The sequence below is a fragment of the Aspergillus melleus genome (assembly GCF_016097325.1).
Source record: "Aspergillus melleus strain CBS 546.65 chromosome Unknown contig4, whole genome shotgun sequence".
Lineage (NCBI taxonomy): Eukaryota > Fungi > Ascomycota > Eurotiomycetes > Eurotiales > Aspergillaceae > Aspergillus > Aspergillus melleus.
In genome coordinates this window covers 281,272-295,751 of record NW_025763373.1, presented here as the reverse complement: position 1 = coordinate 295,751, position 14,480 = coordinate 281,272, and the positions used below count along the sequence as shown (strand labels likewise).

The 14,480-nt window shown below is 50.5% G+C and overlaps 5 protein-coding genes across 5 annotated transcripts; 1 reads left to right on the top strand and 4 right to left on the bottom strand.

The window, feature by feature from the left end:
- Positions 1-518: 518 nt before the first annotated feature.
- On the bottom strand, positions 519-1,155 carry LDX57_007032 (TspO/MBR family protein; the record flags this gene model as incomplete). Its single annotated transcript, XM_046088756.1, has 2 exons — positions 519-982; positions 1,053-1,155. 2 exons carry the CDS (start codon positions 1,153-1,155, stop codon positions 519-521), a joined length of 567 nt encoding a protein of 188 aa, XP_045944726.1.
- A 789-nt stretch (positions 1,156-1,944) lies between these two features.
- On the bottom strand, positions 1,945-3,731 carry LDX57_007031 (cytochrome P450; the record flags this gene model as incomplete). Its single annotated transcript, XM_046088755.1, has 3 exons — positions 1,945-2,572; positions 2,639-3,471; positions 3,525-3,731. 3 exons carry the CDS (start codon positions 3,729-3,731, stop codon positions 1,945-1,947), a joined length of 1,668 nt encoding a protein of 555 aa, XP_045944725.1.
- Positions 3,732-5,365: 1,634 nt separating this feature from the next.
- On the bottom strand, positions 5,366-7,039 carry LDX57_007030 (uncharacterized protein; the record flags this gene model as incomplete). Its single annotated transcript, XM_046088754.1, has 2 exons — positions 5,843-7,039; positions 5,366-5,793 (listed from the first exon to the last, which is right to left on the bottom strand). The coding sequence occupies exons 1-2, from the start codon at positions 6,798-6,800 to the stop codon at positions 5,366-5,368; spliced, it is 1,386 nt and encodes a 461-aa protein (XP_045944724.1). The 5' UTR covers positions 6,801-7,039.
- Positions 7,040-9,343: 2,304 nt separating this feature from the next.
- LDX57_007029 (SDR family NAD(P)-dependent oxidoreductase) lies at positions 9,344-10,331 on the bottom strand (the record flags this gene model as incomplete). Its single annotated transcript, XM_046088753.1, has 4 exons — positions 9,344-9,540; positions 9,593-9,694; positions 9,754-9,983; positions 10,054-10,331. The coding sequence occupies 4 exons, from the start codon at positions 10,329-10,331 to the stop codon at positions 9,344-9,346; spliced, it is 807 nt and encodes a 268-aa protein (XP_045944723.1).
- A 2,086-nt stretch (positions 10,332-12,417) lies between these two features.
- On the top strand, positions 12,418-14,311 carry LDX57_007028 (uncharacterized protein; the record flags this gene model as incomplete). The annotated part of the gene is made up of 9 exons (XM_046088752.1): positions 12,418-12,581; positions 12,644-12,657; positions 12,712-12,784; positions 12,837-13,168; positions 13,239-13,597; positions 13,663-13,860; positions 13,923-13,950; positions 14,036-14,151; positions 14,225-14,311. The coding sequence occupies 9 exons, from the start codon at positions 12,418-12,420 to the stop codon at positions 14,309-14,311; spliced, it is 1,371 nt and encodes a 456-aa protein (XP_045944722.1).
- Positions 14,312-14,480: the final 169 nt, after the last annotated feature.

Sequence of the window (14,480 nt, the reverse complement as noted above, 5' to 3'; positions counted from 1 at the left end):
CTTCGCCGTGGAGAGAACAACAACATATCGCCCCCAGTGGCCAAAAATCCCAAATCAGGAAAGTAACACAGCCTCCAGGTTTCTCGGAGGATGATCTGAAGACGGCCTTGAAAGGCAGTGAATACGAGAATGAGGATTTCAAGAACATTCTCTTCCATTGTATGAATCCGGGGTATGTGGGACATGCGAAGCTTTGTGCGAGTGGGTGTGAGGCGTCGGAGCAGGAGGGAAGTCGGAAATGTTAAGGAAGATTTTCCTTTCTTTCTCTGGGGACTGGGGGAAACGGAGGCGATTTGATGTTGAGGTGGATTGGGAATGTATACAGTGTATCATGAACATTCTGAACATTCATTGAACGTATAATCAATTGAAGGGAGGTATACTAGTACAGTCTCCGGATATCATGACAATCCCGACACATCATACAGTTTGCCGGTTTTCACATCCATGACTCAAATAAGACATAATAAGGACCACTTTTCTCATTCTCAAATGCCGTCAATCATGCTGCATACCATTCACTCCTCCCGCTTCTTCTCCTCAATCGTCCAGTTATTCAACACCCCGACTCCCACATTCAGGTACGCCGCAAACCCAGTCCACAGGGCATACGGCACCAGCATCAAAGCCGCCGTGCGGTCATTGTTCCACAGGGTCCCAATCAGCGCCGCCACGTTGCCTCCGAGCAGGACGAGATCCGCCAACGCGTAGCTGGGTTTCCGCGCGGAGAAGAACAGCGGCATCCAGAGGTAGTTGAAGACTAGTTGTGTGCTGAACAGAGTCTGCGCGGTAGAGGCCCAGCCCTGCAGGGTGGTCGCGGAGGGGTCGGTCAGGGAAGTGACGGTGCCGGTGACGGTGGCACGGTGGATGGCGTAGCCCATGGTCGCGTACAGGAAGGTCCAGACGGGCGGGAAGACCCAGACAGGGGGGTAGAAGGGAGGTTGGCGCAGGGATCGGTACTTGCGCTTCGTGCTGCCACCGCCTGGATAGGAAATCAGCGAGCGGTTCGATGCCTTTACAGGCGCGTTAATTGGCGGAATGGGGGAACAGACCGTTGACGAGATAGCCGATGAGAGAACCGCCGGCCATCGGGGTCGCGACGGAAATGATGGGCGAGGCGAAGATCGCCTGCGGGAGAGCAATAGACCAGGGCATGACCGAGACTCTACTGGCAGGTCTTGTCTGGGGAATGTGGAGGAATGGAAAGACGCCGGGGATTGCGGTGAACGGTGGGGATCGCGACGCTTTTAACTGCAAGGCAGGTCTGGATTCTAACCGATCGGTCGGCTACGTCATTGCCAAGGTAACCGTAAACAGGTTCAGGGCGGGCCGAAGCCGCTGAAAGATGGGTCAATGTGGATGGTGCTGTAAGCGAGCATTGATGCATTAACCGAGAGAAAGAGAGGAGGATGGATAGTTGAAGACGCAAGATGGAAGGAAGGAAGGAAAGAGAAAGAAGGAAAGGAAAGGATCTTCGTCGGCGAGAGTCTGTGGCACGTGTTCTTCTGTTGGCTGCCTGAAGCCTGAGGCATACAGGTCCCGGCAGTAAGGCAACCAGGCAGTCAGGCAGCAAATGGATCTCTTTGGCTGGAGGCTTTCCTCTCTTTTGATCCTCTTGCTACTTCTCTTTGAAGGCTCTTGGATCTTGAGCTCTAGCATACCCTACCAGTAGTACTCTCAATACATGTGCTGTCGTCTTTGTGCTTTATATTGTACCCCCTGTTTGGCTTCCTGTCCCGTGTCCTTTTATATATTCCGATTCTACTGCCACCTCCCACAGACTTCAAGCAGGGGACTTGCTGTTTCCTTCTCAAAACATAATGTTTTGAGTGTATTGTCAGCAATGGCTTCCTCGCAATTGAATGTGGTAGTGATTTTCAGTTTTTTCCTTCCCTCTGTTATTCTTCTCTGCTAATGCAATTATAGCATGTTTCTCATTCGACCCTACTCTTTAACTACAGGCCTGAATCGTATCATCAACCGATCATTTTTATCCCCCGGTCTCGCCGCAAGCCTCCCACTCGGTAATACCCTTTCATCAGGATACGCCAATTCCATTTCGAACGCCGTCACCAAAGCAGCCACCATAACCCTAAGATTCGCCTTTGCGTACCCCGACCCCATGCAGTTATGCGGCCCATGCAGGAACGTTAGCATGGCATACGTGCTATCAGCGCCTCCTTTCTTGTTTACCTCGCCCGTCGTCTCGTCGATCCATCGCTCCGGCTTGAATTCATTCGCGGTCGGTCCCCACAGATGCGGTGCCCGGTTGATCGCATACGGTGCTATCATCACTCGAGTTCCCTTGGGGACGGGACAGTCAAGGATGGACGTGTCCTGTTTGGCGACACGGGGTGTCAGTGGTATGGAGGGATAAAGACGAAGGGTTTCGTTGCAGACGGCATTGAGAAGGGGAACGCGTTCGAGACGAGTCGTGATGTCGGGACTTTGCATGGCCCATTCTTCGGGCGAGGCGCAGGAGAGTAACTCTTCTCGCAGAACAGTCTGGATGCTAGGATGAGTGGCAAGGAGGTAAACGGACCATCCCAGTGAGCCGGCTATTGTTTCATGTCTTTGCTCTGTGTTAGACCTGCTGTTGATATGATTGACTCTTAGGGACATGGAGTTCACAACTCACCCCGCTGCTAGAAACGCCAGCAATTGCTCCACCAGGTTATCATCCGTGAATTTGTTTGACTCGATGAGCTTGGTCAGGAAGTCCGGGGAGCTTATCCCGTTGCTTTGTTTCTCCCGTCTGCTCTCCTCGATGGACTCCCGACAGAACCGTCTCAGGTAGTCAGTGGCCTGATTGAACCGCTCATCCACCCTCCATGGAATCCAGTCAATCAACCAAGTCAGCCTGCACAACATCGCGACATACAGGAAGCTCTTCCTCCACGTGCCCGTAAACGCCGCCGTATAGGCCTCGTGGAGGGCAACCCGCGAGGTATTGAGCGTCTTGAGATCGCGTCCTAACCCGGCAATTCCAATTATATCCAGCGTTGTGCGCGTAGCCCAGACATTCATATCCACTATACCCGACTTATCTCCTCGGTCCATGGCACTACCGCACTGTGCTTGCGACCCAATCTCGCTTGCAATACCACGGACCAACTCCATGGTCCGACTCCATGACAGCGACGCAAGCTGTCTCGTATGCCTCAGGGTGAAGTTCGGCGTGATGTCTTTGCGCTGGCGCTTGTGGATCTCGCCCTCGACAGTGAGGATGCCGCCTCCTAATATCCGGCTCGTGAATTCGCGCACTTCACTGGGCTTCTCGAACATATATGATTTCTTGGAGAGAACGTCTTGGAGGGCCGCGGTGCTCGTGGGGAGTAGATGATCTGAGTTGAATAGGTCGCGGAAGAGAATGATTCCTTCGTTAGGTACTTCTTCCACGAAACGCAAGTACTCTTCCCCCAAGGGCTGTTTAAATCGGGCTAACGCGTGACCGAGGATCGGGTAGCCACCCTGTCGTCTGTTTGTTAGAGGTGGGAAAACGAAGGGAAAGTCTGTGGGCTTACCTTGGCGCGAGGGAGGGACCTCAGGGGACTGACGAATCGAGGGTATATGAACACATTGTATACAGCCCAGGATGCTATGAACAGACATCCAAGCAGTGCCGATCGAGATACATTGACCAGGAACCCTTCTGATGCTACCTGAGGACCTCCATCCACCTCACTCGAGAGGTTACTCAGAAGGTGCCCCAGTTCCATTGGAATAGACATTTTTAAGGATATGAAGAATAGAATGACTGCTGTCATACTCTCATCGTCCATCTATATCTATTCTCATTTTATCCCTTTCCTTCCCCTTTTTCAGAATATGGCTTGCTGAAAATTCAATAAATCACTGTCAAATATTAGCTGTATCGGAGAGGAATAAAATGTCTTTCTTTCAGACCCACCACCAGCAGCTATACGATTAAGTTACTGTGGAAGAAAAAGAAGATTCTCAATACTGATCACATTTCATGCTAGGGACTTGATCTATTCCCTTGTTTCTGCATGCGCTAGATCGGACATGACAGAAAAGAAGGTGCCGAATATGGCTCGGGATATTATGATATGCGCCCAAATGAATTATAGTCCGCAAATGCAAGGGCGCATCTTGGAATGAACACATGGCAAGGGGCTATCAAACATTTAGAACCTTCTGTATCTGACTGATCACCATTTTCTATCTTGCCATGGGTCTTCTAATAGGGTTCTACGCTCTCGTGCGATCATTCTAGTTAAATCAAAACTTCATACTGTGATCAGCATAGAAGCCTAGGAAGCCACCAAGAGAATGTTAGAGCACTACTATTCATGGATCCAAACTGCCTGCTTTGCCTTACACGCAAGTACGGAGTATTGCTAAGGGGCAACCCGCGGAAATGTCGATTGGGTCCCTGAAAGCCCTTGCAATGAGATGTATCAGATACCCCTGAACATCAATGTGACTCGTCTACCTTCTGAAGTATAATTGAGCTCTACGGAGCACTAGATCGCATCGAGTCAATGAAAAATCTCATTCCAAACATTGCTTGGTATTTAGCAACCGCGCTGTCACGGAATCCGATTTCCAAGGTTCTAATAATAATATCATATACGCTCGGTGTTTCTCATACTTTGACACGCCAGATCCTGATCTCCAGCTTGCCTGTCAATAAGCTCCAGGTACCAACACGAGGGACCTGCATTGACAAGTCCGACTGTCACGTAGAGTCTACATGTTGGGTAGATCGGTTGTCGCACACTATTCCTCCTCATGCCTAATGATGAGTCTCGGATCCAACTTTGTCAAGATGCAGATGGGATGTATGGAGATGGACACCATGCGATCAGATCTTTGGTTTACGATTTCTGTACGGAGTGCATTAGCGATCATGAACAGTGATCTACAAATAGTTCTGATATCAGATGTTCTGCACAAGGCGCATCGGCCGATTCTTCGGAAAAGCGCGAAGAACTAGTATACCCTCTTGACAGCATCTCCAAGGGAACATCCGAAAGCCTAAGATAGGTTCTAGTGCCCTGGATGGAGCCCCTCACAGGGACGAATCTCACTATCGTGCCGCTCGCCTCACGGGTCGGACACTTCTAAGCGGCTAGAGTCTAGACCACTGATAGTTTTGTGCTTACTACCGCATTCGACCTCTATCCATCTAAATGAGATCTAAATAAGACCGGATTACTAGCCCCTGTCAAGCAGAAAGGAGCCAGGGTTATGGTCAATGTTTGCATAGTGGCTCTTCCTGGAATACCTTTGTAGGCCCTCAATCTCAATGAATTTGACTTTGCTTCTGGGTATAATGTTCTATAACGCTGAAAAGGAAAGGAAACAAAAGAAGATGACGTGGCACGTTTGACGCCAGCCATCATGCTGTAGTATAGGTACCTGAGAAATCCATCATCGCCGGGCTGTCTAGTAATAGGAATGATTCGAATCGCAAAACCTCGTTCGTGATTGATGACGAGTTGATTGCCTTGCTGATGTTCTGCGAAGAAGATGCCCATCCATCGAGCAGCTTGCGCCAGTAGCATGCTTCAGCCGCTGGAGTCAGATATCGATCGCGAAAGGTGGCGATGCTGTTGTTGGCAATTCGTTCCGATAGTGCTGGGTCGTCGAGCAGGACTTGCATCTTGTCCGGCAGGTCGGAAAAGTCCCGCTCTACTTCGACGAAGTTCTGGTCTGGGCCGGACGATACGAGAAGGTAGTGGTGATGTTGGATGAATTGGAGTTTGTGTGCGATTACCACGGACTTGCATGCTTGTCGGTACTTCAACGAGGCGGAATACGATCGACCTTTGTCAATGTTAGCCTCCGTTAGGAATTCGACTGTTGCAAAACGTACCTTCGACGTGAGCGATATATCGATACCGACAATGATCCTCCATCGTCATGAAGTTATCCTTCCGGTGCCAATCCACCTCCTTGACATCGCCCCAGGGCTGGTTCCTCGCTGCTTCTAACAAGCCTCGTCGCATCTTGGGCGCAAAACTCAACTTCCCTCGCCACACCAACTTCTTCTCCTTCTCGTCCCAGGGAAATTCATTCTCCTCTCGACGAACGATGCGATCTACCACCAGACCGTACGGCCCGATCGGCATATCCGTGTGGCCGTTATTCCACGACCAGAAGCCGAAATCCGGCATCAGCCAGACAGACTCCTCGTCTGGTTTCCGGGCCAGGATCCAAAGCGGGTGATGAGGTCCAGCCACATCGTCCAGCTTGTCTTCAACAGAAAACACAAATTCTGTTGGTGGAAGCGTTGTGTCGGGACTCGTCACCAGAGCCCGATGAATCGCGCTGAGTGTTGCCAGGATCTTTCGTCGATGATCGTCGTTGTGCGCTCGCGTCGCCTTCACATATAATTGTCCGTCGACGATGACCGCCCGCGCCATGCTATCGACTAGCTCGATGTTGTCCAGGTCCTCCATGCTGATTCCGCCTCGAGTGTTCCATAGCTTTTCGGCGCGATGGATGTCTTCGAACAGGCCTGGGAAGAACCCCTGACATTGCGCATCGCTGAGGGATAGATTATGTGCGTCGTAGACCGGATTATAGTTCCGACTCTCGGTTAGGGAAGACGTGGGCGCTTCCGCCGCGCAGCTGAGACAGGTGTCGCACTTGAAATCCAGCGCGGTTTGACAGGCGCAGTGACCAGCCGGAATCAAATGATTCAACAGCGCCGGGACATTATCACGATCTGAATTGACGCCGAACCAAAGTCCCCAGACAAACAGGCCGACGAGCGCGCAGCAGAAAAGATAAAGAGGGAAAAAAGACCGGACGCGAAACTGGCCGAACATGTTCACTAGGAACGAGTCTGAATCATGTCCTGAATATCAGGTGTACTCCGGAGTAGGTGTCAAGCTGATCGTCCTCGCGGCTCCTTTTTCGTGGTTCTTGTGAATCACCCGCGACGAGGGCATGGCCGATAATTATCGCCTGGTCTTTCATCCTAGCGTGACACGAAACCGCCCTCTTCTCCATGACGCAGCCCCAGCCGAGATCCGCAGAGAGAAGGCTCTGCGATCATCTGTGAAACTAGACCCTACCGGTCGAGATTCGGTGTTTATTGGCGGGCCAAAAGCGATGGACGCGCCGTCCGTCTAGCAGTTTCCCAGGAAGGCAGGGATGGCGCTTGGCAGGGCCAGTTCAAGCCTAATATCCACCCTGATGGGGAATAGATCAGCCTTTTAACGGGCGCACGGGGGTGTTTGATGTGGGCTGCGATCGCCATGTTGGTTGGCTGTGCACTCCGTTGTCCATACCTACAGAGGCTCAGAGCAGGAGACACATGATTTAGTTTGCGGGCGAAGGGCTTAGCATGTTCAAGCTTGCCATGTGTGCAGGCAGCCATTTTCGAAGAGCAGCCAGGGAGGGTCACTCGTATATTGGACCCACTTGATGGCCGGTCCATTCAGGGTCTCTGGTGTAGTGTTGGTTGGGGTCGAACTCCAAACTCCTCGGCAGACTTGCAGTTTGCGTCGGGCGGAATTGTCTGAATAAGCTTAATATTTATTACTGGGGTTATGCTTGAATACGTCGTGTATACGTCGTGAACACTTCGCCTACTCAGAGAGCCATGAATAGAAATCCCCAGGAGAAAATATGTGCTCTATTGACTGTTTCCCTTGTATTTGAGCAGCCTAGAAGCGCAGGAAAACGGCCCCTAGCGCCAAGCCCGCAAGTGCGTTGTTAGGGGCATCAAGCCTTTTGAATCCCCGGGTAGACGGCAGAAAGAGGCACCTGAATAGAAACCTCACTGGCTCCAGCACGCAGACAAGCACCTTGCACAGACACGCCAAGCCCTCTTCCAGTGTTGAATTGTGATGCCTAGCATATACAGGTATTTGATAGGTTCGTGCAGCTCGCATGTCCCAACTTAAAAGATTATTAACGTATCATTGAGGAGAGGTGGGCGGTGGTAAGTGGATCTTCTAGATTAGATTGATCCAGTCGTTGTTGGTTGGTTTTGCGAAAGGGTTCGATAGGTGAGTTTCTGTAACTATGACTTGATATTGACTAACTCTACTGGCTCGATCCTAAGCGCGTCCTGGTCTAGGCAGTAACATATCAACAATATCAATGCATGAAGCTACTTCATATAATGTGCAAGCTCCATTCAATGTCTCAGTCTTAGCCTCGTGCAGAGTTTGGTAGTTTTCTCAAATTCTAGGCAACTATATAGCCAGATAGTAAAGCTTTTACGCCAGGGTGATTGCTTCTGGTTTGGACTATTTGGCATTCCTCGGTTGTTTCCGCCCTTTTGTCCATTCTATTTTCATATCCAATGTGGGTCACTTGAATGAAAGCTTTACCCTTCTGGTAGGAAGACTAGGCAAAATAGTCGACATAATTGGTTAGAAGACTGAGAACAATGTACGGTGTATCCTAGTTTTTCTGAAACCCACACTTGTGTTCCTTTGCTGATTTTGGATTTCAAACTCTGAAAGAGGACATCAACAGTCCTTAAGTGTTATAAGAGTTGCAGATATTGCATCCCTGTGTTTAGAGACAATTCGGTGAACATGGCTCGTGTTCGATAATTTCCAATTTGCTTCTTGACCAGGCTATCGAGGAAAAGTCGAAGTCGCCAAATACTACGGTGTACGTTACCTCGAGCCTCTAGCCCGGAGTAGTATGCGCGGTCTCAACAACTACCGGTAGACCGAGGTCTCGGAAATTTAGGCGACCCATTTCATTTATCCTCATTCATTGTCGCGGGAAAATAGCTCACGCCATCTCTCAAGAGAAATATAGAAGCACATACTAGCATTCGAGCACCAGCAAATCACAATGAGAGTAGTCTTACAATCATCCGCAGGTTCTCCTGCCATGGTTGTAGAAATCCACTGACTCCCGGTTGATCTGCATTGTTGACAACGCCATCGAAATTGTTTTACTAGATAGAAACAACACCATCCGTTGAAGCTTTCAATATTTTGGGGGGTATGGCACACTAGCAGAATACTGGGCAAGTACGCAATTCTGTCAGAACCCGTATCCCTTCTACATTTGGATGTTCTCCAAAATCTCATACTCATTCTCCGAGGTATTCCACCAAAGAACACGTCGTGTCCTTCTAGTGAGCTAGGATATTTGCGGGGATCTGAAGTCAAGATGATCCAAAACTATCACCGAGAACTCCATGATGTTTAAGGCTTCGGATGGTCACTTGCTCAGCGCTGCCTCGGGCATCAACATCATTCCATCTCTTCCGTGAGATTCTCAAACCTTACTTTCAATCGTGTTCCTTCATCTTTTCTCTGGGGTATTACAACGTTATCGACCCTCCATTCTCGCTTCTGCTGTCATTAACTGATAGCACTCTATCTACAAACAGCATCTACCGAGCCGTATATCCCCCGTCCACCGCTACACATGCCCCCGTCATCCAGCTGGCATCCTCGCTCGCCAACACCACCGCCATTTTCGCAATATCGTCCGGCACGCCCGGGCCTTTTAGTGGATGTTTCCTCTGCAGCGCTTCCACGGCCATTAGGTTGCTCGCCGTCACCTCGCGGAATATAGCCGTTTGAGTATCTATGCTGTCAGTCTTATTCGGAACATACCAGAGGCAGGGGAAGGGACGTACATCCAGGGCAGATGGCATTTACGTGGATGCGATCGGCAGCGTAGTCTAGGGCGACTTGGCGAGTTAGGTTGCTGACTGCTCCTTTTGAGGCGCAGTATGATGCTAGTCTACTAATTAGCCCTGGTTCCACAAACAAGACAATGAGTCTTGCGCAAACGTACGAGTATCCAAGGTCCCGATGGTTCCACAGATAGAAGACATGTTGATGATCCAGCCCCGATCGCCAGATTCATGAGGTTCCTGTCGCAACATCTGCGCTGTCGCATACTTGCATCCTAGGAAGACTGATTTCGCGTTCACGCGCATCGTCGTGTCCCACAGGTCTTCGTCGGTTTCGTGAATTTTCCCTGGCCGACGTGTCTCGAGGGCCACGCCGGCGTTGTTCACGATTCTGAGTACAGATATGAGTTATCTATCGTGCCCTCTTGACACGGAGGGTGGAGAGAAACACGAAAGCCTACATATCTAGACGTCCGAATTCCTTCACAGCCGCTTGCACCATTTGCTCGACGGCCACTGCATCGCCGACATCCGTAGCCACGAAGATGGCTCGTCCGCCGGCTCGCTGAATGGCCTCGTGCGTCGTGATTTCAAGCTCCTCGGGAACCTGCGACCGTGCCGTCGGAGACAGGTCCGCGCAAACGACGAGTGCTCCTTCGTTAGAGTATCGGACGGCAATGGCTCGTCCTAGTCCGGAGGAGGAACCGGTGACGATGGCGACTTTCTTATCGAGACGCATGTTGGCTACGAGATGGATGAATCAGGCAGGCTACATGGTCACGTCGGAACGGGGCGGACAAACAGTCTTTATAAGAACAACGACGTGGTCGGCTAATCCTACAAGCTGCAGCTAGGAGACCTGGATCCGAGGTTATGCACGGACAGCGCGCTGTGATACGTCTTCAAATCGCTGCCAATCACTGGGGCTTGAGGAGTGAGGGGAAGGCGGGGTTTATGTACTACTTCTGGGCGTGATGAGGATGCAGTTACTTTTGTTGATAGATTATGAGAATTGATTTTGCTTTAATCCCTCAGTGCAAGTGGCAGACTGCGAAGTGCAGAGTTGACAACGCACGATGGCATGACAACTTTAACCAGTAATTCTAGCTTTGTACATAGTTGGAGAGAGGTACGCTGGATTTCTTGGCATTTTTGTTCGAGTGCCCTCATTATCCTTCTGCCGATCGTCAACACTTGAATTTAAATCTTTCTTATAACTTAAACATCTAACATTGAAACCAGATGTCCTTTGGTTTTCTCGAACGATCGTTTATTCCCTTGGTTATTGTTGTTGTGGGAATGCCGAGAAACATAGTCTTCCCATCCTTTCCGGCAAACCGATACATGCAAGATCACTCTTATAAGATGTAGATCGACAAGACACGATGTATCTTCCGCGATACACACCAAGATCTAGCCTGACACGTGGTTACGAACAGTGCAATGCAACTCTCTCCAACCAGAATGTCAACGTGTACATGTGAAAGTTAAAACTCTACAGCCCGCAGTGACTATATATACTAGCCACTCCCATCCCTTGCATGCCTTCTACTTGTCTCAACACTATCGACTTTCTCACAGCCATTCAACTGTCATATGGCTGATGCCAGGTAGACATCAAAGAGGCCTTCCCGCGACATTGATCGACCTGACTCGATACTTGAGGCTAGAATGTAACGTGGGCACGTTGAGAAGCGGTCAGAGAATAATCTCTGCTGCTTTGTTTCACCGTCGAGTCATGTTTTCAGTCGGTCAAGTGCCATCGATCCTTGTTGGTGGTGAGTTCCAACTACAGAATACTACAGTTGGAACTGCCGACGCGCACTGATGTATAGAGTTGTGCATTGGCAAGTGGCAACACAGCTTTTGTCCCAATTGAACGGTGAACTGATCAACATCCCAGCTACACCGCACGACCGTACGGGGTATAAAACGGCAGCCTTAAACAGGTGGCATCCCACGTTATACCCCAGGACGCGAGCTGCAAGATTTGAAGATCTTGAGAGCTCTCCAAGTCGATGCAACATCAACTCCAGAATGCAGACCCGCAACCGAACGTTGATATCAACACCGATAAAGCAGTCAGACAGAATGAACCAACGCCACTGGTCAGACGCATACACTGACAGAATAAAATCAGTAATGATAGAATAACAGAAACGCAGGAATTCCACCGCGCGGTTTGGGACGATCGGGTGGATGCCTCAGGCCACACGGAAGTCCACCGAGCAGAAACGGACGAGCCAACCAGCGACCAGCCAAGGGACGGTTATCGTCGGATGGCGCGCAAAGCTTTCTGGCGTGGGTCAAATCTGTTACTTAATTGCAACGACTGCTCATTCTCATTGGCGTCGGTGGAGCTTGCAGAGCTTGACTGTTTGGCGTTGGTTCGTCGCCGCAGACAATTTCCATGTGTGATGCATGTAGCCCATCTACGCGGCGTGCTGTCGATCCGACCCTCGCTTCGAGTTCGCGGGGAGGGGATATCGGCATGCGGTATGATGTAGCACGGGGTGGAATATGTACATAGTGATTGCATTTATGTCCGAGGCCGAAATCGCTGTTAGTATCCGAGAGAGAAGAGGCTGGTACACAGTGTGTCTCAATTTCAACGGCCGATCCCCAGATCTTGCCGTTCCAGCATCCCGGCGAGACACAACCGCCACGACCCACTGCGCAGGAATTTTCTACTCAGCGCAGCCCTTCACTCTTCCTCTGTCGTCTCCGTCGTTGTCTCTTGTCCTTTGTCGACCCTTTGCGCCCTCCGTTGACATCGACCTTGACCTTGTTCGACCCGTCACTCCACTTCGCCGGTCTCAAACAAGATGATGTTGGAAGGCGTCAACCCCGTCGGTCCTATCGACAACAAGCAGGCCGAGAAGGGCGGTTTCCCCGAGGACGACCTCAAGGGCCAGGAGGACGCGTCGTATCATGACCCGTTCGGCAATGAAGAGACCGCGGAGGTCAAGTATAAGACGTTGAAGTGGTGGTACGTTTGAGCTGCCTGGTTATGCGATTGAGGCATCATGCGCTAATAACACCGGTGACTAGGCAATGTGGAATGTGTACGTGACGTCGAGATGCGCACATGTCGTATCTGTGTAGCTAATCATCTATAGTCATGATTGCCGAATCCGTCTCCCTCGGTGTCCTTTCGTTGCCATCAACGCTGGCCGCCCTGGGAATCGTCCCGTAAGTCACCAATCGCCGGCTTTCAACTATACCTTCCTTTAACAATTCTCAGTGCCATCATCCTCATCGTTGGACTCGGTATCCTCGCCCTCTACACCGGTTATGTCATCGGTCAATTCCGTCAACGCTACCCCTTCATCCATAACCTGGCCGATGCAGGCGAAATCCTCTTGGGCCGGTTTGGTCGCGAGCTGTTCGGTCTGGGCCAGATCCTGTTCTCGATCTTCATCATGGGCAGTCATATCGTCACCTTCACCGTCATGATGAACACCATCACCGACCACGGCACCTGCTCCATCGTCTTCAGCGTTGTCGGCATGGTTATCTGCATGGTTCTGTCTCTGCCTCGGACCATCAAGAACATGACCTACATCTCCATCGCCTGTATGTCTCACCTCCACCTAATTCCATCATCCATGCGACAGCTCCGGTCAAGTCAACTAACACGACCCAGCCTTCATTAGCATCTTCACCGCCGTCATGATCACCATGATCGGAGTCGGAGTGCAGTACAAGGGTGGTGAGAACATCACCGTCACTAACGAAACGAACCTCTACCACGCTTTTACGGCCGTCACCAACATCGTCTTCGCCTACTGCGCCCACGTCGCCTTCTTCGGTCTTATCGCTGAGATGGAAAACCCCAAGGACTTCCCGAAGGCGCTGTGTCTGCTGCAGGGTTTCGAGATCGTCCTTTACGTTGTTGCCGCCATTGTCATCTACTACTATGTCGGTGATGGGGTGGCTTCTCCGGCACTTGGGTCTGCCGGACCGGTGCTGAAGAAGGTGGCGTATGGAATTGCGATTCCGACGGTATGACCCCCACCTTTCACTCGACTGCAATGCGGTAGAAGCTCACCGGATGCTAATGGGAATAGATCGTCGGAGCCGGTGTCGTCAATGGTCACGTCGGATTGAAATACATCTACGTGCGCATTTTCCGTCGCTCGGGACGCATGCATAAGCGCGATCTCGTCTCCGTCGGATCCTGGGTTGCCATCGGTCTGAGTTGCTGGATCATTGCCTTCATTATTGCGCAGGGTATCCCGACTTTCAACAACATTGTCAGCTTGATTGTATGTCTTCCTTGTTTAAACTTTCCCGCTGCAAAAATATGGATCGCTAATATGTTCAACAGAGTTCGCTATTCGCCAGTTGGTTCACTTGTATGACCTTCCCTTTCTTTTTCTCATGTCCTTCCCAGGATGGAGATCCCCAAACGGTGGGAAACATGCTAACAATGATTCACAGACGGTCTGAGCGGCGTCTACTGGCTCCACATCAACTGGGGCAAATGGTTCTCCTCGCCTCGCAAGATCTTCCTGACCATTCTGAACATGCTCATCGTGTTGGTTGGTGGCGCTATTGTATGTTCTCCCTCTCTTCACTCACCCTCCATGCTTCAGTATGAGATGGTGGATACTAATGATATCTATGTAGTGCGGTCTCGGTCTCTACGTCTCCGGCAAGGCCATCCACGATGACAGCTCCAAGACGAGCTTTTCGTGCGCGAATACGGCTGATTAGAGGCTGACCCTGTTGTTATGGTTCTATAAATATGTTTGTTATGCATGGCATGTGAATGTACTTAGATTTATGATTGTTTATAAACCGGTTCGTTATGTTTGTTGGCGAACTCATGAATAGATCTGTTTTGGGACTTCTTGTTTGCGTGTTTGAGCTTGTATATGATCTT